The sequence below is a fragment of the Ipomoea nil genome, unplaced genomic scaffold (genome assembly GCF_001879475.1).
Source record: "Ipomoea nil cultivar Tokyo-kokei standard unplaced genomic scaffold, Asagao_1.1 scaffold0848, whole genome shotgun sequence".
NCBI classification, from domain to species: domain Eukaryota; kingdom Viridiplantae; phylum Streptophyta; class Magnoliopsida; order Solanales; family Convolvulaceae; genus Ipomoea; species Ipomoea nil.
This window is the reverse complement of record NW_017617276.1, coordinates 2,354,420-2,371,454: the sequence shown is the minus strand read 5'-3', so window position 1 is coordinate 2,371,454 and position 17,035 is coordinate 2,354,420. Positions and strand designations below refer to the sequence as shown.

Sequence of the window (17,035 nt, the reverse complement as noted above, 5' to 3'; positions counted from 1 at the left end):
TTGTAAGAATTTGATCCTAACAATGCTCTCTTTTCTCAGTATTTAATTTTTCATTTTCATTTGGTTTGTATTTGGCTCTCATAAACTGGAAGATACTGATTAGAGTTGTGAAACATATTCAAGCAACACCAGTGAAGAGGTCGTGCAATACCCATAACACAATAACAGTGAATGGACAGTTCCCTGGACCAACCTTCGAAGTGAACAATGGTGATACCTTAGAGATCAAGGATATCAATTAGACATAATACAATGTCACCATTCACTGGTAAGACCATGAGATCAACAGACCTATAGATCATTGTTAAATGAAGTCACCAAGTAATTAAAAATTTGAGTATTAATTTGTTAGCAAACTAGTAATGCTCATCACATCAAACGTAGAATATGAGAACACGTGAATGATCAGTAGTCACTTAAGTAAGATTTGTTCTATCTTGCCCAGTTGCACATAAGTAAACAAAGACAGACTACAGGAAGTCAATTAACAACAACTTTATTAAATTCCACTTAGTTTACCCTGTCCAGAGACTGCTGTTCATTTTGATTCATTTAAAACCATCATCTCAAGGCTAAAGTTTTATCTTGTATTCTTGTTTGTGAGAATAGAAGACATTAAGATTGATTACCTTTATAGGAAGGTTAGAGACAGAATCAAGCCAAGTAATAGTCCCTGAGAAAGAAGAAAATAAATTAGTTATCAATTATCTTGAAGATATTTGGTTCACGAAACTATGAAGAAATAAAATCAGACCTGGATTGGTTGGACGGATTAAAGCATATGTATTCAATTCTATAGATAAACCCCCATTTGTAATTACAAACTGGATTCTTTTAACTTTGCGCTTCTTCAATAAACGCATTCTTAATTGGTCCTTCAGATCTTCAAATCTGATATATAGAAAATAGTTACGGAGCATTTACAAGTTACAATATAAGTACAGACAAGTAACCGGGGGAAATTCTGGAATCCTGTGAGTATATAATAAGATGTAGCACCACCAAAGCTGCTCTAAAGGTTGAGGGAAAACATTTCAAGATTGATATTGTCCACACATCTTAATAATATGATGACATGTTTGCATTCTCATAATAGAAAGTATATATATGTGTAGATACATTCTTGTCAAGTATGTATTCAACAGAAGTATGAAAACCATCTAAGTACTACACTCATTAACATGCAAACGGTAGACTATATCATGAGGAATTAGTCTGAATTGTGAAACAATTGAAATACCAAACCCTACAGTAAAGGAAACTTTGTTGCAACAGACCTAACAGCTTGCTTCATGCTCAGAGTTGTCTTTCACCTCAGAAGTCTGCTCAGATTCTTCAGACACGGTTGCTTCTGAGCTGCTACTCTTCTACAATAGAGAAGTAGAGGATAATTTAAAAAGCCATTAGCGGAAAATCATAGCAAAAAGTAATGTAATAATGATGTGAAATAAGGAAAATATCAAAAGTGATCAATTTCAAAGAGAATTACAGAGACATTTTTCTTGAACTCTTGCATAGCTTTCTCATACTCAGACTTCAGAGGTGATGCCTTTGCCACATATGGAGCTTTCTCCTAACAGTAGAGTCCATATAGCAAACGTGTGACAGATGTATCGAGCAATTTAATTCAAATTTAAATACACAAACTTAATAATAACTCTAAAGCAGAAGATCAGAGCTCACAGAGTCAGACATTGCCTTCCATTTCTCACCACCAGCTTTCCCAACCTTAAATGAAATTAAACAGGAAATAATCTATCAATTGAAGCTTTGGTTCAATTTTAATATACAAAAACACAATAGTGATAATGCTTAAAATAATAATAACATTATGATCGTATCATCCAAACAACTATGCAATTAGTATTAAGAATAACTTAAATGCAATGCTTTAAGAAATCTCACAATGGCCATAGATTTGTTATCAGGAAAATTCTCCTTGTAATTCTTGCGGAAATCACTCTTGTATACCATAAAATCATTGCAATAGTAGAAACAAAATCAAGCAAATAGAAGAAAAAAAAAAACCTAAATATACATACGAGAAAACGAGGAAAATAGAGTGAAAATATTGAAGAACTATTAACAATATGAAATAACATAACAATATACATGAACACTATGCAGAGGCGAATGGTTAATTATTTATAGGCAAGAGGAAATCAATAAATTAAAATTTCTCACAAACTCACATCGGAGCCGGCGGCTGTGGCGTCGTCACAGGGAGGCCGCCATCGTCGCAGGGCAAGGGAGGGGTTCAGATCAACGGCGTGGCAGCGGCTGTGGCGTCGGCGTCGCGGTGGTGGCTGTGGCTTTGTCGCGGTGGCTGTGAACGGTGGTGGGTGTGACGTGAAGCCGGTGGTAGTTGTGCGATGGGTGCGAAGCCGGTGGTATGTTCAATTTTGTACTAGTGTTTTAGAAGCAATTAGACTTGGGCGCCTAAAAATAAGGTTTTGGTGGGAATGAGATTTGAGTGAAATAATTTTCAGATAATGATGATGGTAACAATATCTTTCATGTCAATAGTCAGAGTATACTTTTAAAATAAATATATAATTAAAATTTTGTCACTAAATCATAAACTTTTAATTAGAGTAATTTTTTACTTTCACAAAAATTATACAAATAATACATTTAGTGAGGGGTTTTTCTACCCATCACTAAATTTTTGTCACTAAAAATTGTTTTTTTTTTTTTTTGTAGTGTAAATATTCAAAATTTTTATATTGTAGATTCATAATTTCTATACTAAAGTTTTGTGATTTGTGAATACAGAGTTCAACATTTGGTAATATGAATATCGAAAATTATGAACATAGAGTTCTGTAATTGTGAATATATATAGAGTTCAATCATTATGAATATGAATTTCAAAAATTATGAATATATAGTTCGGTAATTATGAACATAGAACAGTGTGCACCATGGTGCACACAGTTGCACATCATAATTTGTCCTTTATTACCCAGACAGATGGCGGCCCAATTATTACAAAGATCGCGGCAAAAGAAATGGGCTATAACTAACTGTACAATATCAACTACTCTTTCATATCCATTCTCCACGTGTCCCATGCATGCCGGAATGGTTGATTACCAACATATAGCTAACCTTGTTAGTCATGCGCTAGCCGAAAGGATCGATTACCAACCTAGGCCCCTATCATACCGCCCTTACGCCGATCCACACCATACCGCACCATTCGGAACACCACACCGCACCGCCGGGGCCGTACTAGGCCATGTCGGACCGGCGCGACCGCACAGGGCCCCCAATTTTTTTAAAAAAATATTATAGATATAATCTATTATTTTTTATACTTGATAATTATTATTATTATTATTATTTGAATTCATAGATTGGTCTTAATTGTAATTGAAAATAAAACTTTAATTAATTAAAATTGAAATTTTGGTGAATAATTTTATATTTAAATATGAACGAAAATATAATTATTAAATTAACTTTTGAATTGTATTCTTTCTTTGTTCAAATGCCCGGAGGTCAAAGCTGCCAGCCCAAAATTATAAGTAAAAGATAAGGTGTAACACTTTAGTAAACAAAGGTTGGTGTGGTTTGGTGGGTTTAGTTTTGTTTGTTATGTTAGAGGTTTTGGGTTCTATCCTTCCTGGTAGCATCTTTAACCTATTTTATACAATCATTGTCTTTGTTCTCAGAGACAACACAGAAGCAAACTGGTTATATCCTAGATGTTACGCTTAAATATATAAGTGTTGGTGTAGCTTGATGGGTTTAGAGTTTATTATGTTAGAGGTCTCAGGTTCTATTTTTCCTGCGGGCATCCTAACACAGAAGCAACCCAGTTATATACCAGATGTTGCACATTCATACATAAGATGTTAACATCTTTTTTTATATTTTAAAGACAACGGTTAAATAAAACCGTTGTCTTAAACAAATAAAGAACGCGCAACGACAACGGTTTTAAAAAACCGTTGTCTTTGTAGTGTTGTGTATTCTAGTGCGCTTAAAGACAACACACCAACAACAACGGTAAAAAAACCGTTGTCCTTTAAATAAAAAAGAGCGTGCAAAGACAACGGTTTTTAAAAACCGTTGTCTTTGTAGTGTTGTGTATTCGAGTACACTTAAAGACAACACACCAATGACAATGGTTAAATAAAACCGTTGTCTTTTTTAAAAAAAGAGCGCACAAAGACAACGGTTTTAAAAAACCGTTGTCTTTCTAGTGTTGTGTATTCCAGTGCGCTTAAAGACAACACACCAACGACAACGGTTAAAAAAACCGTTGTCTTTTAAAAAAAAAAAAACGCACATAGACAACGGTTTAAAAAACCGTTGTCGTTGTGGTGTTGTCTTTTCACAAAATGCACAAAGACAACACACTTACAACAACGGTTAAGTAAAAACCGTTGTCTTTGACAAAAGTGTTGCATCAAAGACAACGGTTTTGGACCAAACTGTTGTCTTTTATACAAAAGACAACACTTTTCTTAAAAACTGTTGTCTTTCTAGTGTTGTCTATGTGCATTTTTCTTGTAGTGTTTTTTGACATAATGGTGCATTTAAAAATGCATCTTGTGACTGAGGCTAAACTTGGTGGGCCAGTACAATTTCGATGGATGTATCCAATAGAGCGATATTTGCGTACACTAAAGTCATATGTGAGAAACAAGGCACGACCAGAAGGATCAATTGCTTAGGCTTATATTGTGCAAGAATGTATGCATTTTTGTTCTAGATATTTGCATGGATCTAAAACTACATTGAATCCTTTTGGGAGAAACTATGAGGGTAGTGATGTCTCCCCTCATTCCGGGTTATAAGTTTTTTCACAAGTTAGTAAGACTTTGCTTGGAAAAAAATATGATGAGTTGACCTTAACTAAATTGGCCGAAGCAAGAATGCATGTGCTAGAAAATTGTGAAGAAGTTAGAGAGTTTGCCAAGTAAGTTTTCTTAATTTTCAAGTTAGTCTATATATATATATATATATATATATATATATATATATATATATATATATATATAATCAAATTTTATTTATGGGTCAAGAAATATGTAAGTAATATAAGTTTATTTTTAACATATAATTCTTTCTACTAATTGAATCTAACATTTTATTAACTATTACTCATGATAGGTCAATTAATTACACAATGAAGGAAGTGAAATAGTCACTAATCAATTGTAGCATTAGCCTATGGGCCAGACAAACGTATTTATCGCTATAAAAGCATACTTGTCAACAACTGGAGGTTTAATACAAAAGACAGGGATTTGCAACTAAAATCGCAAAATAGTGGAATTCTTGTGAAAGGTGATGTAGATACTGACAACTTGGATTATTTTGGTGTATTATACCTCAAGTTTCTTAGCTTTAATCTCAAGAGTCCTCCCTTTCTATCCTCAAGCTTGATCTTCTCATTCCACAACCTCTTAAGACTCCAAACCAAACAACACAAACAACAACATTCATACACACGCACATTCATAATGAGATAACAAGGAAGAAGAGAAATGAAGGAAGGGAAGAAGAAAGAGGAAGGGGGAAGAGAAACCTTACTGGAAATGATTCCCTAAGCTAGCTTGTTGTTTTTGACCATCCTCAGGTGAAGAAGCAGAGCAACGAGAAGAGTGTGAGGAAAAAAAAAATATAGCTATTGTTGCTTATATATACATGAAGCCCTAGGTTAAATGGTCAAAGATGTGGCTGATTTGGTCTCTTAAGGAGTCAAGGAATATTCTAGTGTTTGGAGTGGGTTTGGTCTGAATTTTTGGGTCAAGTGCTGGGTTAGGTTTAGGAGAAAATATGGTTTTCTAGAGTAAAATAGGTTAGGTTGACTTTGGGCTTAAAATAAATAATATAAGGATCACAGGTTCGTCTCAGATAGAATTTTAGGTCAAGATTTTAGAAGATAAATATATCCCTTAAGTAGGAGTTATAAAATCATATATAAATATATAAATACTTTGTATAAAATTATTTGGAATAGAATGTTTTAAAATACTTTATTTATATTTGATAAAAATCATTGTATGAATGAAATCACGCGAATAAATTTTATTTAAAATTTGATAAAATATGAATTTTGGAGGATAAATATTTTGGGGTGTTACAAGATGCTCTCCATCGAAGATGGTGGACCTGCAACATAAATAGACTTCCTTGAGACGGTAGGGGCCGTTTCAAGTCTTTGAATCATACGTCGAACAATTGACTCAGGCTCCGGCGGTCGCATTCCTATGCTCCTTGCACGGCTCCTAGTTAATGGTGTTTCGGTCTCTCGGTTAGCTTCAGAACCAGTTGTTGATGAAGACTTGGAACTAGCGGCTTGGGCATAAGACTTCTTAAACATTGAGCTTCTTGACGCCATTCCGATTGCTAGTAGAGTTCCTTGCTGATGTAGATCGATAGTGAAGAGATGAGAGGCAGAGCGGTCCCACTAGGTGTGCCAAAATCTGTAAACACAAAAAAAGGTAAACTTTGCATGTATTCACAAAATTCGTTTACAGTGTGTGTAGTTCAAGATGCAGGTACAAAATCTCTGTGTAGTCCTCTGATTCTTCACTAATGTTGAAGTGCCTCCGGGATTCAAATAGCGTAGCCTCCAGGATTCAATTGGCGCGTGCCTCTAGGATTCAAGTAGCGTAGCTTCCGGAATTCAATTGGCGTGACTTTACGAACGTCAAGAATTTAGAAATAATCGACCCTGCAATTGATTCAAATTGCCTGCAAAATCAACAAAAATGCGTTCAAGTCTTCAAGCGTTCTTCAATGCCGTTATCTATTGAAGTGCCCCCGGGATTCAAATAGCGTAGCCTCCGGGAATCAAGTGTCGCGTGCCTCCGGGATTTAAACGGTGTGATCTTCGACAGCAAACGTCAAGCTCCGAAGCAATCAACTCTGCAAAACATCAAATTAAAGCGTCTGCAATGGCTTCAAGTTGCCTTCAAAAGGCTCCAAGATCTTCAAAGTACCTACAAAAAGGCTTCAAGTCAAGATCTTTAAAACCTGCAAAAAATTCCTTAAATGCCTTTAATTCTTCAAGATCTTCAAATGCCTTCAAAAGAGCTCTCAAATCTTCAAGCCTTCAAGTTGTCAAGCTTTCTTCAATGCCTTCAAGCTCTCAAGTCTTCAAGTTGTTCTCAATATATTTAAGGTGTGATTAGAAGAATGGAATTGAGGCTCTATTTATAGTGAAGTTTGTAACTAAAATCCCTCAACAAACTCCACTAAAATTTATTTAATTAAATTAATTAATTATCTACTAAAATGAACCTGACCAAAATCAAGTCTAGGTTCATTATTCTATCATCTAATTCAAATTCAAATTAAATTATAATTATCTAATTCAAATATAATAAAATCATATTATATTTAAATTATAATTATAATTATATTTCAATTTTGAAATGGGCTTAGACCAATTAATTAATTAATTCAATAGCCCAAATCAAATTTACTTGGACTAATTAAATTAATTTAATTATCATAGCCCAATTAATTAAATTGGACTAATGATCAACCCTGAAATTGGGCTCGATAATGATTTAATCGGTCTACTTGTCGGCTTCAAATTTTCTGTGTCTACAAATTGCCCCCTCGAGACTTTCTTGGACACGCCACTTGAGAGCATACACTGCTTGAAAGTATGTAGTGCATGGAAGTCTCGAAACTATAAGACCATTTCAACTCGTGCCAAGGAGCCTTGTCGGATATGAGGCAGTTTCAACTCGTGCCGGGGAGCCTTGAATTAATATGAGGCAGTTTTGACTCGTGTCGAGGAGTCTTGAAGTAATATGAGGCAGTTTTGACTTGTGTCGGGGAGTCTTTAAGGAATATGAAGCAGATTTGACTCGTGCCTGGGAGCCTTGAAGGAATATGAGGCAGTTTTGACTCGTGCCGGGAAGCCTTGAAGTAATATGAGCGTTTTCAATTCACATTGAGGAAGCTTGAAGAATATTTCCTCCATCACATATTGTGGTATAATGTGTTGAGGCACATTCTTCTCTAGCATATGGGTTGATTAGAGGAATTTTCATCTTCATTCCTTGGTTAGTTGGAGTAATATGGAACCGCTTTGACACGTAATCCGTCAATGTGACTGGAACTCGTGCTTTCATGTGGTCGCCGCAAGTCCTCCCATCAATAGAGACCTTTAACATTCTTTTCTTGACCCACCTTTTCATAACTTGCTTAGATGGTCGTGTCGCATCATCAACGTGATGTTGTTTAGCATGCTTAATACCATGCCAAATATCATACTCGGGTTTGGTATCATAAGACTTGATGTTAAGAGGGAATAAACACATGTGTCGTTTTCTATTCCCCTTCACATTGTTCCTCTCAATGAGTAGCGAAGTAGATTTACCGCATGAGATGGAAACTTGATTAGCGCTTGCTGTGGCATCTGCAAGTTCAATTCTCCCATCTCGAGCTAACTCCATTACTTTATCCTTAAAGACAAAGCAATTTTCAATTGGATGTCCGACAAGTCTGTGATACTTGCAATAACTCTGATCATCCACCATTGATGCCTCGTGTGGTCGCCTCATTTCTGGCAAATCAACGAGATTGTGCTTTAGTAGCTCATCAAACATATGTGGGACATCAGCATCCAAGAATGGATACTTCTTGTTTTGTCTATCCCTGAAAGAAAGCCTTCTACTACCCTGTAATGATCTAGAAGCATCCTTAGACGCACTAGTAGCTTCAGTGAATATCCTAGCTGGTTGAATATTCACATGCATAGCATCCATGCTTTCATATTTTTTAAAGGCATTGCCGCCGCCATTTTCAACGTCATCATGACTCTTGGCCCCATTGTAGAAGCTTTGAATGTGTATGTTTTGTCCACCATTAGCTGTTATGCTTAACTCCTTGTCGTGGACGCGAGTAGATAATTCCTCAAAAGTCTTAGGCTTGAGCCCTTGGAGGATGTAGGAAGAGCTCGAAGTGCATGCCTTGGATGCACATTTCAATCGCGGAGCTCTGTGATATCTTTTCCTTGCAATTCAAGCATAACTCCCTCCATCTTTCAATGTAAGCGGCCGAGCTTTCACTATTCATTTGGCGAGTGGTGGTGAGTTCTAAGAAGCTGACGGTTCTTCTTGTGCTGTAGAAGCGGGTCAAGAACTCGCGCTCCATGTCATGCCAGCTATCAATGCAGCTAGGCTCCAAGTCAGTGTACCAATTGAAGGCAGTACCCTTCAAAGAGCGGACGAACTGCTTGACAAGAAGATCTCCATATGTCCCAGCGTTGTTGCATGTTTCCACGAAGTGGGCGATGTGTTGCCTTGGATTGCCTTTTCCATCGAATTGTTGAAATGCTGGAGGATGATATCCAATGGGCATCTTCAAATCCTCTATCCTTTGGGTGTAAGGCTTGGTGTAAGTGTATGAAGGTTTTTCCCCCTCAAGCTTTCCTTTGATAGCTCCCATGATGAACTCGTTAAGATGATCTACAGGTATCATGCCCCCTGTGACTAGAATGCTCCTGTCCGAAAGTGGTATGTGCGAAGTTGATTCCTCGTGTACCGTAGTTCGCCCAATGCAAGTTGGTGAGTGCGAGGCATCTTCTCCTTGAACCTCAGGTTGTTTCCCTGGAGCCCGGCTAGTTTCACCATTCCTTGTGCTCTCGACCTTTTCAGCTAAGTCGTTGATTCTCTTTTCTTGCTTTTGAAGGAGGGTGGTAATCCCTTCAAGCGCCTTAGTGATGCTCGCAAGCTGGTCTTCTATAGTTGTCGCGCTTGTTATCATAGCCGGCATGCTTGTATAGATGCGTGACCATTCTGGCGCGACCTTCCACATGCTGGACGACAGCGGTGTCGGTGACGAGCCTCCGATGTTAGCGTTTCCTTTTGGGGATGTTGGACTCCTACTATCATCAGCTCCTTTCAAAGATGTTGGATTCCCGCTATCAGCTGCTTCTTTCGGAGATGTCGGACGCTCGCTACCAGCTGCTCCTTTTGGGGTAGTCGACTTCTCGCTATTAGCCGCTCCTTCTGAGGTAGGTGACTTCTCGCTATTCGCTGCTTTTTTCCAAGATGTTAGCATCCCGTTGCCAGCTGCTCCTTTCGAAGAAGCCAGCCTCCCGTTATCGGTTGCTCCTTTCGAAGATGGTGGACCTGCAACATAAATAGACTTCCTCAGGACGGTAGGGGCCGTTTCGAGTCTTTGAATCATACGTCGAACAATTGACTCAGGCTCCGGCGGTCGCATTCCTATGCTCCTTGCACGGCTCCTGGTTAATGGTGTTTCGGTCTCTCGGTTAGCTTCAGAACCAGTTGTTGATGAAAACTTGGAACTAGCGGCTTGGGCATAAGACTTCTTGAACATTGAGCTTCTTGACGCCATTCCGATTGCTAGTAGAGTTGCTTGCTGATGTAGATCGATAGTGAAGAGATGAGAGACAGAGCGGTCCCACTAGGTGTGCCAAAATCTGTAAACACAAAAAAATGTAAACTTTGTATGTATTCACAAAATTCGTTTACAGTGTGTGTAGTTCAAGATGCAGGTACAAAATCTCTGTGTAGTCCTCTGATTCTTCACTAATGTTGAAGTGCCTCCAGGATTCAAATAGCGTAGCCTCCAGGATTTAATTGGCGCGTGCCTCTGGGATTCAAGTAGCGTAGCTTCCGGAATTCAATTGGCGTGATTTTACGAACGTCAAGAATTTAGAAATAATCGACCCTGCAATTGATTCAAATTGCCTGCAAAATCAACAAAAATGCGTTCAAGTCTTCAAGCGTTCTTCAATGTCGTTATCTATTGAAGTGCCCCCGGGATTCAAATAGCGTAGCCTCCGGGATTCAAGTGGCGCGTGCCTCCGGGATTTAAACGGTGTGATCTTCGACAGCAAACGTCAAGCTCCGAAGCAATCAACTCTGCAAAACATCAAATTAAAGCGCCTGCAATGGCTTCAAGTTGCCTTCAAAAGGCTCCAAGATCTTCAAAGTACCTACAAAAAGGCTTCAAGTCAAGATCTTTAAAACCTGCAAAAAATGCCTTAAATGCCTTTAATTCTTCAAGATCTTCAAATGCCTTCAAAAGAGCTCTCAAATCTTCAAGCCTTCAAGTTGTCAAGCTTTCTTCAATGCCTTCAAGCTCTCAAGTCTTCAAGTTGTTCTCAATGTATTTAAGGTGTGATTAGAAGAATGGAATTGAGGCTCTATTTATAGTGAAGTTTGTAACTAAAATCCCTCAAGAAACTCCACTAAAATTTATTTAATTAAATTAATTAATTGTCTACTAAAATGAACCTGGCCAAAATCAAGTCTAGGTTCATTATTCTATCATCTAATTCAAATTCAAATTAAATTATAATGATCTAATTCAAATATAATAAAATCATATTATATTTAAATTATAATTATAATTATATTTCAATTTTGAAATGGGCTTGGACCAATTAATTAATTAATTCAATAGCCCAAATCAAATTTACTTGGACTAATTAAATTAATTTAATTATCATAACCTAATTAATTAAATTGGACTAATGATCAACCCTAAAATTAGGCTCGATAATGATTTAATCGATCTACTTATCGGCTTCAAATTTTCTGTGTCTACACATATAAGACCATCCACAGTGCTTACATACGTGTACTTAATTAAATATGACTTTTACCCCTTGTACTGTATTCTTACATACTATTTTAGTATCTCTGCATTGTTTAAACCCGTGAAATTTTATTTATTTATTTGTGGATTGTTACCAGAAATACAAAATAATGAAACTGTACGAACACCACTGGTCGGTGGGCACTAATTGTTTACTAATTACGCAACTAAAACAGTTAAAAGCAGGTGAGGTGTTGATTCCTTGCTTACTCCACTCCCACAAAAACATCTTCAGATTCCATTTCCAGCTGCACCACAGTACACATATACTGTACACAAGATCTGCAGATCCATGCTGCCCAATAATACCCATCACTCACATGCAAAACAGATTTCTTCCAACTTTTGTGGACAGTACTTAGGACAAGGTTACAGCTGATAAACATACATACATAAATGCTAAGATATCATCGTAATCTGCTACTGTTCTTAGCTCCAACTGTATATGTTCGATCCCATTCTATGAACTTTAAGATTAACACATATATATATTCTAATTATGTTGGACGGAGTGTTGTTTTCTTCGTGATCACGGGAGTTATGCGTCGAAGGTTTGTGATTCCTCGCTGAATATATTATCCATTTCTTCAATTCTGTTTTTCTTGTTATTCCCAGTTTTCTAACACTCTGAAATTAAATCTAGTGTTTTTCTAGATAGTTTATTAGTGATTAATTTAGAAGACAGCCCACGTGCACTCACAGCTTATGGAGCCTAACCTTTTTTTACTATTCCCAGATTTGTAATAGCTAGACTAGGCTTTTTGGCACCCACAAAGTTGGCATTTGCTAAATTATGTGCCAAGCAATGATAATGGAGACCCTAGAGCAGTTAAATATATAATTAATTAATTAATGTGTTGTAGGGTTACGATGTAACAAAGACAATAGTCTTTAGTATGAATAATATTATGTATTCAGTATTTGAAGATAAGTGTTAATATTATCGAATGTAATTCAAATAATATATATAATTGTTGGTTTTATGGTTTATGGATAATCGGACGGTAGATCAACATTACCGTAAAATAATAAGTAAAAGAGAGTATATATGAGAAAAAATAAGAGTGGAGTAACTTAACGTTAAGTGTCTTGAAAATCGGATCCCTTACAATGTGACCCGTGGGGTATTTATACAAGGAGTATGGTCTTGAAGAAGGCAAGAAAGAAGAAATTAACTAAAAGAAACTTAAGAAAGCTTCTAAAATTGCTAGAGTATCTTTCTTAGGTGAGAAAAGGAAGTTACTTGGCGTACAAGGAAAGAATCTCCGCTAGATCTGCCTTTAACTGCCTCTGGAGAGTGCACTCGGTCAGGGACACGTCGGCTGTCTAGCTTGGTCGCCCAATCAAGCTAATTGCTGAACTGCCTGAGTGCCATGCGATCGTCAGACAGACAAGGGGCCTGCTTTCCCAAATTGCTAAGTGTCTCGGGCACCTCTACCTAATTGCCTACATTGTATCTGGCTGGATGCCCGGTTAGGGGTATCTATCACCAGTCTTTCACTTTCTGAACTCTAACCAAGTGACTACTCAAAAAAGTAGAAAATTCACCAAGCGTAGAACTCAGGTCCTGACTAGCCACTTGTCAATCTTTACATGGTAGCAAGGTTGGGGTAAGTAGTCAAACAATAGATAGCAATCAAGTCGGTCTCTCTGGTCACCCTAACTAGTTTCGCATTTTCCCGACTGATTCCGTCACATGTCATAAAAATCCTCTATCAAAATCGAAAAATGGTCACACACACACACACACACACACACACACACACACACACACACACACACACACACACACACACACACACACACACACACACACACACACACACACACACACATCAATTCATATGGAATGAGACTAGAAAAATCTCTAATATCTACAAAACGATAACTCAATTAGTACGGGACATCATTATTATGTTCTTAGAAGTGCTTGTGACTAGATTGCGACAATGCTTTAGGGATCACCATTGAAAGAGCGAAGGGCCATATTTGATGAGGGAAAGAAAACCATCAACTTTGAACTCACCAATTCCGGCATTATAATTTGCTAATAATAAATTAAAGCACATGTTGCATTCTGCCCTTCCATCATGCATGTTTCCCTTTATTATATGATATGATATTTCTTTGTCAAAATTAAAGTTTTCCAACATTCCAAGAATTAGGCTCCAAGTTGCATCTATACTAACAAGGACTACGTAGCGTACACATGTTTGCTTCAATTCAAAGCTCAACAAACTCTCTTCTTCACATGCAAATATATATGACGAAACGTAACTTTTGCAGGTCAACAATATCATGCAAGCAATTCGAGATATGAATTGCAGTAGAAAGTAAACTATGTGTAAATATAATATATATTTTGCTTTGGAAGTTATTGTCTAGTTGGAGTTGTTACATGTGTATAGTCTAACCCAATCTAGCTATATATTGATTAATTACTTCTATTTATAGGTAAAAAGTCAAAGTCTTCATTGCTATATATATATATATATATATATATATATATATATATATATAGAGTTGCATTCAAATACAAACCCCTTAAAATTAGGGATGTGCAGTCGGACGGATCGGACGGATCGGATTGCGGACTGAGCCCCCCTTCGGATTTCGGATTTCAATTTTGACCACCCTAACCGTTTTTTTTTTTGTTGACTAATCCGATCGGTTATTTTTATTTTCGGATTGGATCGGATCGGTCGGATATCCGTGTGGTAATTCAGTTTGATCAGAATGTAAAAATCAAATATTCAATTCATGGAATGAAGGAACACCTAACTAATGAACTACTTAAGTAAAAATAACATAAGTAAACTTATAAAAGTGTAAACATATAATCAGCAAAATACAAATTAGCTTACATATACAAAATACAAATTAGCTTACAAATTAACTTGTAATGAGAATTTTAATTGTTCATAGCAAATTAGCAAAAATATAACAATCTTCTCCAAACTTCCAAGGCAAGCAGGCAACTAGGCAAGCATGTAACAACATCAGTTTCCAATCAGCACATCAGCACATCAGCATTCAGCTTTCATGTTTCAGCCATTGAGCAAAAGAAAGCCAGATATCCAAAACTCCAAAAGTAATATATGAATATATGATTAATATAATATAGAGTACTCTATGTCTCTATTAGTCTATTCTTCTTCCTTATAAGTGAACACATAAAAACACAATAAGTTCAAAACATTTGAAGTTAGGATTGACACAATCACACAAACTGAAACTGTAAAAGACTAAAAGAGTGCTCAGATAGCTTTTTTTCCATATCAAGTTAGGATTGGGGGCACACTACTCAATGAGTATGGCATAAACACCACACTTCATAGGCAACATACCAAACCCAATTCTATATATTCAGAGAACATGGTGGAAGCATTATCATAGCAGAATAATACTTATACTGGAACAACTAATGAATTATATTTAAATAGCAAAGACTCAAAGAGTGCTCAGATAGTTTTTTTTTTTCCATATCAATTTAGGATTGGGGGAACACTACTCAATGAGTATGGCATACACCACACTTCATAGGCAACATACCAAACCCAATTCTATATATTCAGAGAACATGGTGGAAGCATCATCATAGCACAATAATGAACAGTTATACAGTTATAAGTATAGTGAGTCAGAAGTCAGAAGTCACATTTACACATCTAGTCAGTACTTATACTGATACCTGAGCTCAATGGCAGCAACATTTAAAATGTTACCTAGCCATGAGCACTTTCCAGTTCCAGTTCCAACTTCCCAGCCTCATGAGGGACATTGATTTGAATCATTGATACACATACATGATACACTGATACTGAGGCATAAATTTATCATGAAATCAAATAAGTAATCACAAATTCAGATTTCAAAATAAATTAATGGAAACTGTAAACATACAACAATTGTAGGCATTCCAGTTCCAGTGCTGGATGTGCTGCACAACTCTGCAGTACAAAAACAAAATGGAAATTAAAACTTAAACAATTAAACATTTAAACAGATCATTGTTGGAAGTTAGAAGTATATACCTTTCTCAATCCTTTCAACATCTTCAATATTTTCTTCAATTGAGATTGGTTGATTGCTTAACCTTAGCCAATCCTGTGCACACACCAATGCCTCAACAATTCTAGGAGTTAGGGAACTCCTAAAGGCATCAAGTACCCTTCCACTTGTACTGAATGCTGATTCTGAAGCAACAGTTGATATTGGGACATCTAGAATATCCCTTGCCATTTTAGATAAGACAGGGAACCTTTCAGATTGTTGCTTCCACCATCTTAGAAGGTCAAATGAATCATCATCATCCACAATAACCTCAAAGAGATACACTTCCAACTCAGTTTTTTTCCTAGATAAATCCCCACTCACCAATTTTTGCTTCTTAATCTGAGATTTCAGTAATGATTGAGGTCTCCCAACAGAAACAGAATCAGATATTGTTATTGAGGGAGAAAATTTTTCAGATTGTTCAACAGACTGGACAGGGAAGCATGCAACATAATCTTCAAACAACTCCTTAAGGCCAACAATCACCTTATCAAACATTGTTTTACCCTTCTCCTCACCATATAACTGGTTAAACTGAATAGGCATATACTCAATTTTGTCCCTGGGGTCTAAGATATTTGCATAGAATATCAAAAAATTCATTTTTTCAGGCTCACCCCAATACTTATCAAATTTTGCCCTCATATTTTTACCCATCAGTTTAACACTATCTTCTGTAGCTTCCTCCATATTTTTCAACAAGCAAGACAAATCAGAAATCTCAGAGAAGAAGGTATTAGAAGTCAGATACAATGATCCAGAAATCCTAACAGTCATTTCATAAAAAGATTTCAGAATCATAACCAAAGATTGAAAGGATTCCCAATCTAAGAAATCAGGTACACTTCCACCCAAATCAGATTTAAATGAACTGTCATGATCATCATAGGCTTCAAATACCTTCTGAAACAGTAATGCAGTATTAAGCATCATATATGTGGAATTCCACCTTGTAGGGATATCTAGACACAGAGAATTCTTAGCTTCCACCCCAATTAGATCAGCTAGTGATTTAAACTTCTGCAACCTAGCAGGTGAACTCCTCACATACCTAACAGCATCCCTGACTTTCTTAACAGAACTGTCACATTCTTTCAACCAATCCTGTACCACCAAGTTAAGAATGTGAGCAATGCACCTCATGTGCAAATACTTACACCTAACAGCAGTATAACCCCAAGAGCCCAACTTCTTCTTCAAGAATCATAGGGCAGTATCATTGCTAGAAGCATTATCTACTGTCACACTAAACACTGATTTTAGACCCCAGTCCAAAAGGCAACTCTCTAAAGCCTTTGCAATACTTTCCCCCTTGTGGGAATATATAGGAACAAATGAAATAATCTTCTTTTGCAGCTTCCACTCACTA

The 17,035-nt window shown here is 36.8% G+C and overlaps 2 protein-coding genes across 2 annotated transcripts; both read right to left on the bottom strand.

The window, feature by feature from the left end:
- Nucleotides 1-999: 999 nt before the first annotated feature.
- LOC109178443 (high mobility group B protein 3-like) lies at nucleotides 1,000-2,093 on the bottom strand. The gene is made up of 4 exons (XM_019328077.1): nucleotides 1,906-2,093; nucleotides 1,684-1,728; nucleotides 1,490-1,573; nucleotides 1,000-1,367 (listed from the first exon to the last, which is right to left on the bottom strand). Exons 1-4 carry the CDS (start codon nucleotides 1,972-1,974, stop codon nucleotides 1,278-1,280), a joined length of 288 nt encoding a protein of 95 aa, XP_019183622.1. The 5' UTR covers nucleotides 1,975-2,093; the 3' UTR covers nucleotides 1,000-1,277.
- A 13,242-nt stretch (nucleotides 2,094-15,335) lies between these two features.
- Nucleotides 15,336-16,809, bottom strand: LOC109178479 (zinc finger BED domain-containing protein RICESLEEPER 2-like). The gene is made up of 3 exons (XM_019328112.1): nucleotides 15,645-16,809; nucleotides 15,510-15,560; nucleotides 15,336-15,430 (listed from the first exon to the last, which is right to left on the bottom strand). Exons 1-3 carry the CDS (start codon nucleotides 16,807-16,809, stop codon nucleotides 15,336-15,338), a joined length of 1,311 nt encoding a protein of 436 aa, XP_019183657.1.
- Nucleotides 16,810-17,035: the final 226 nt, after the last annotated feature.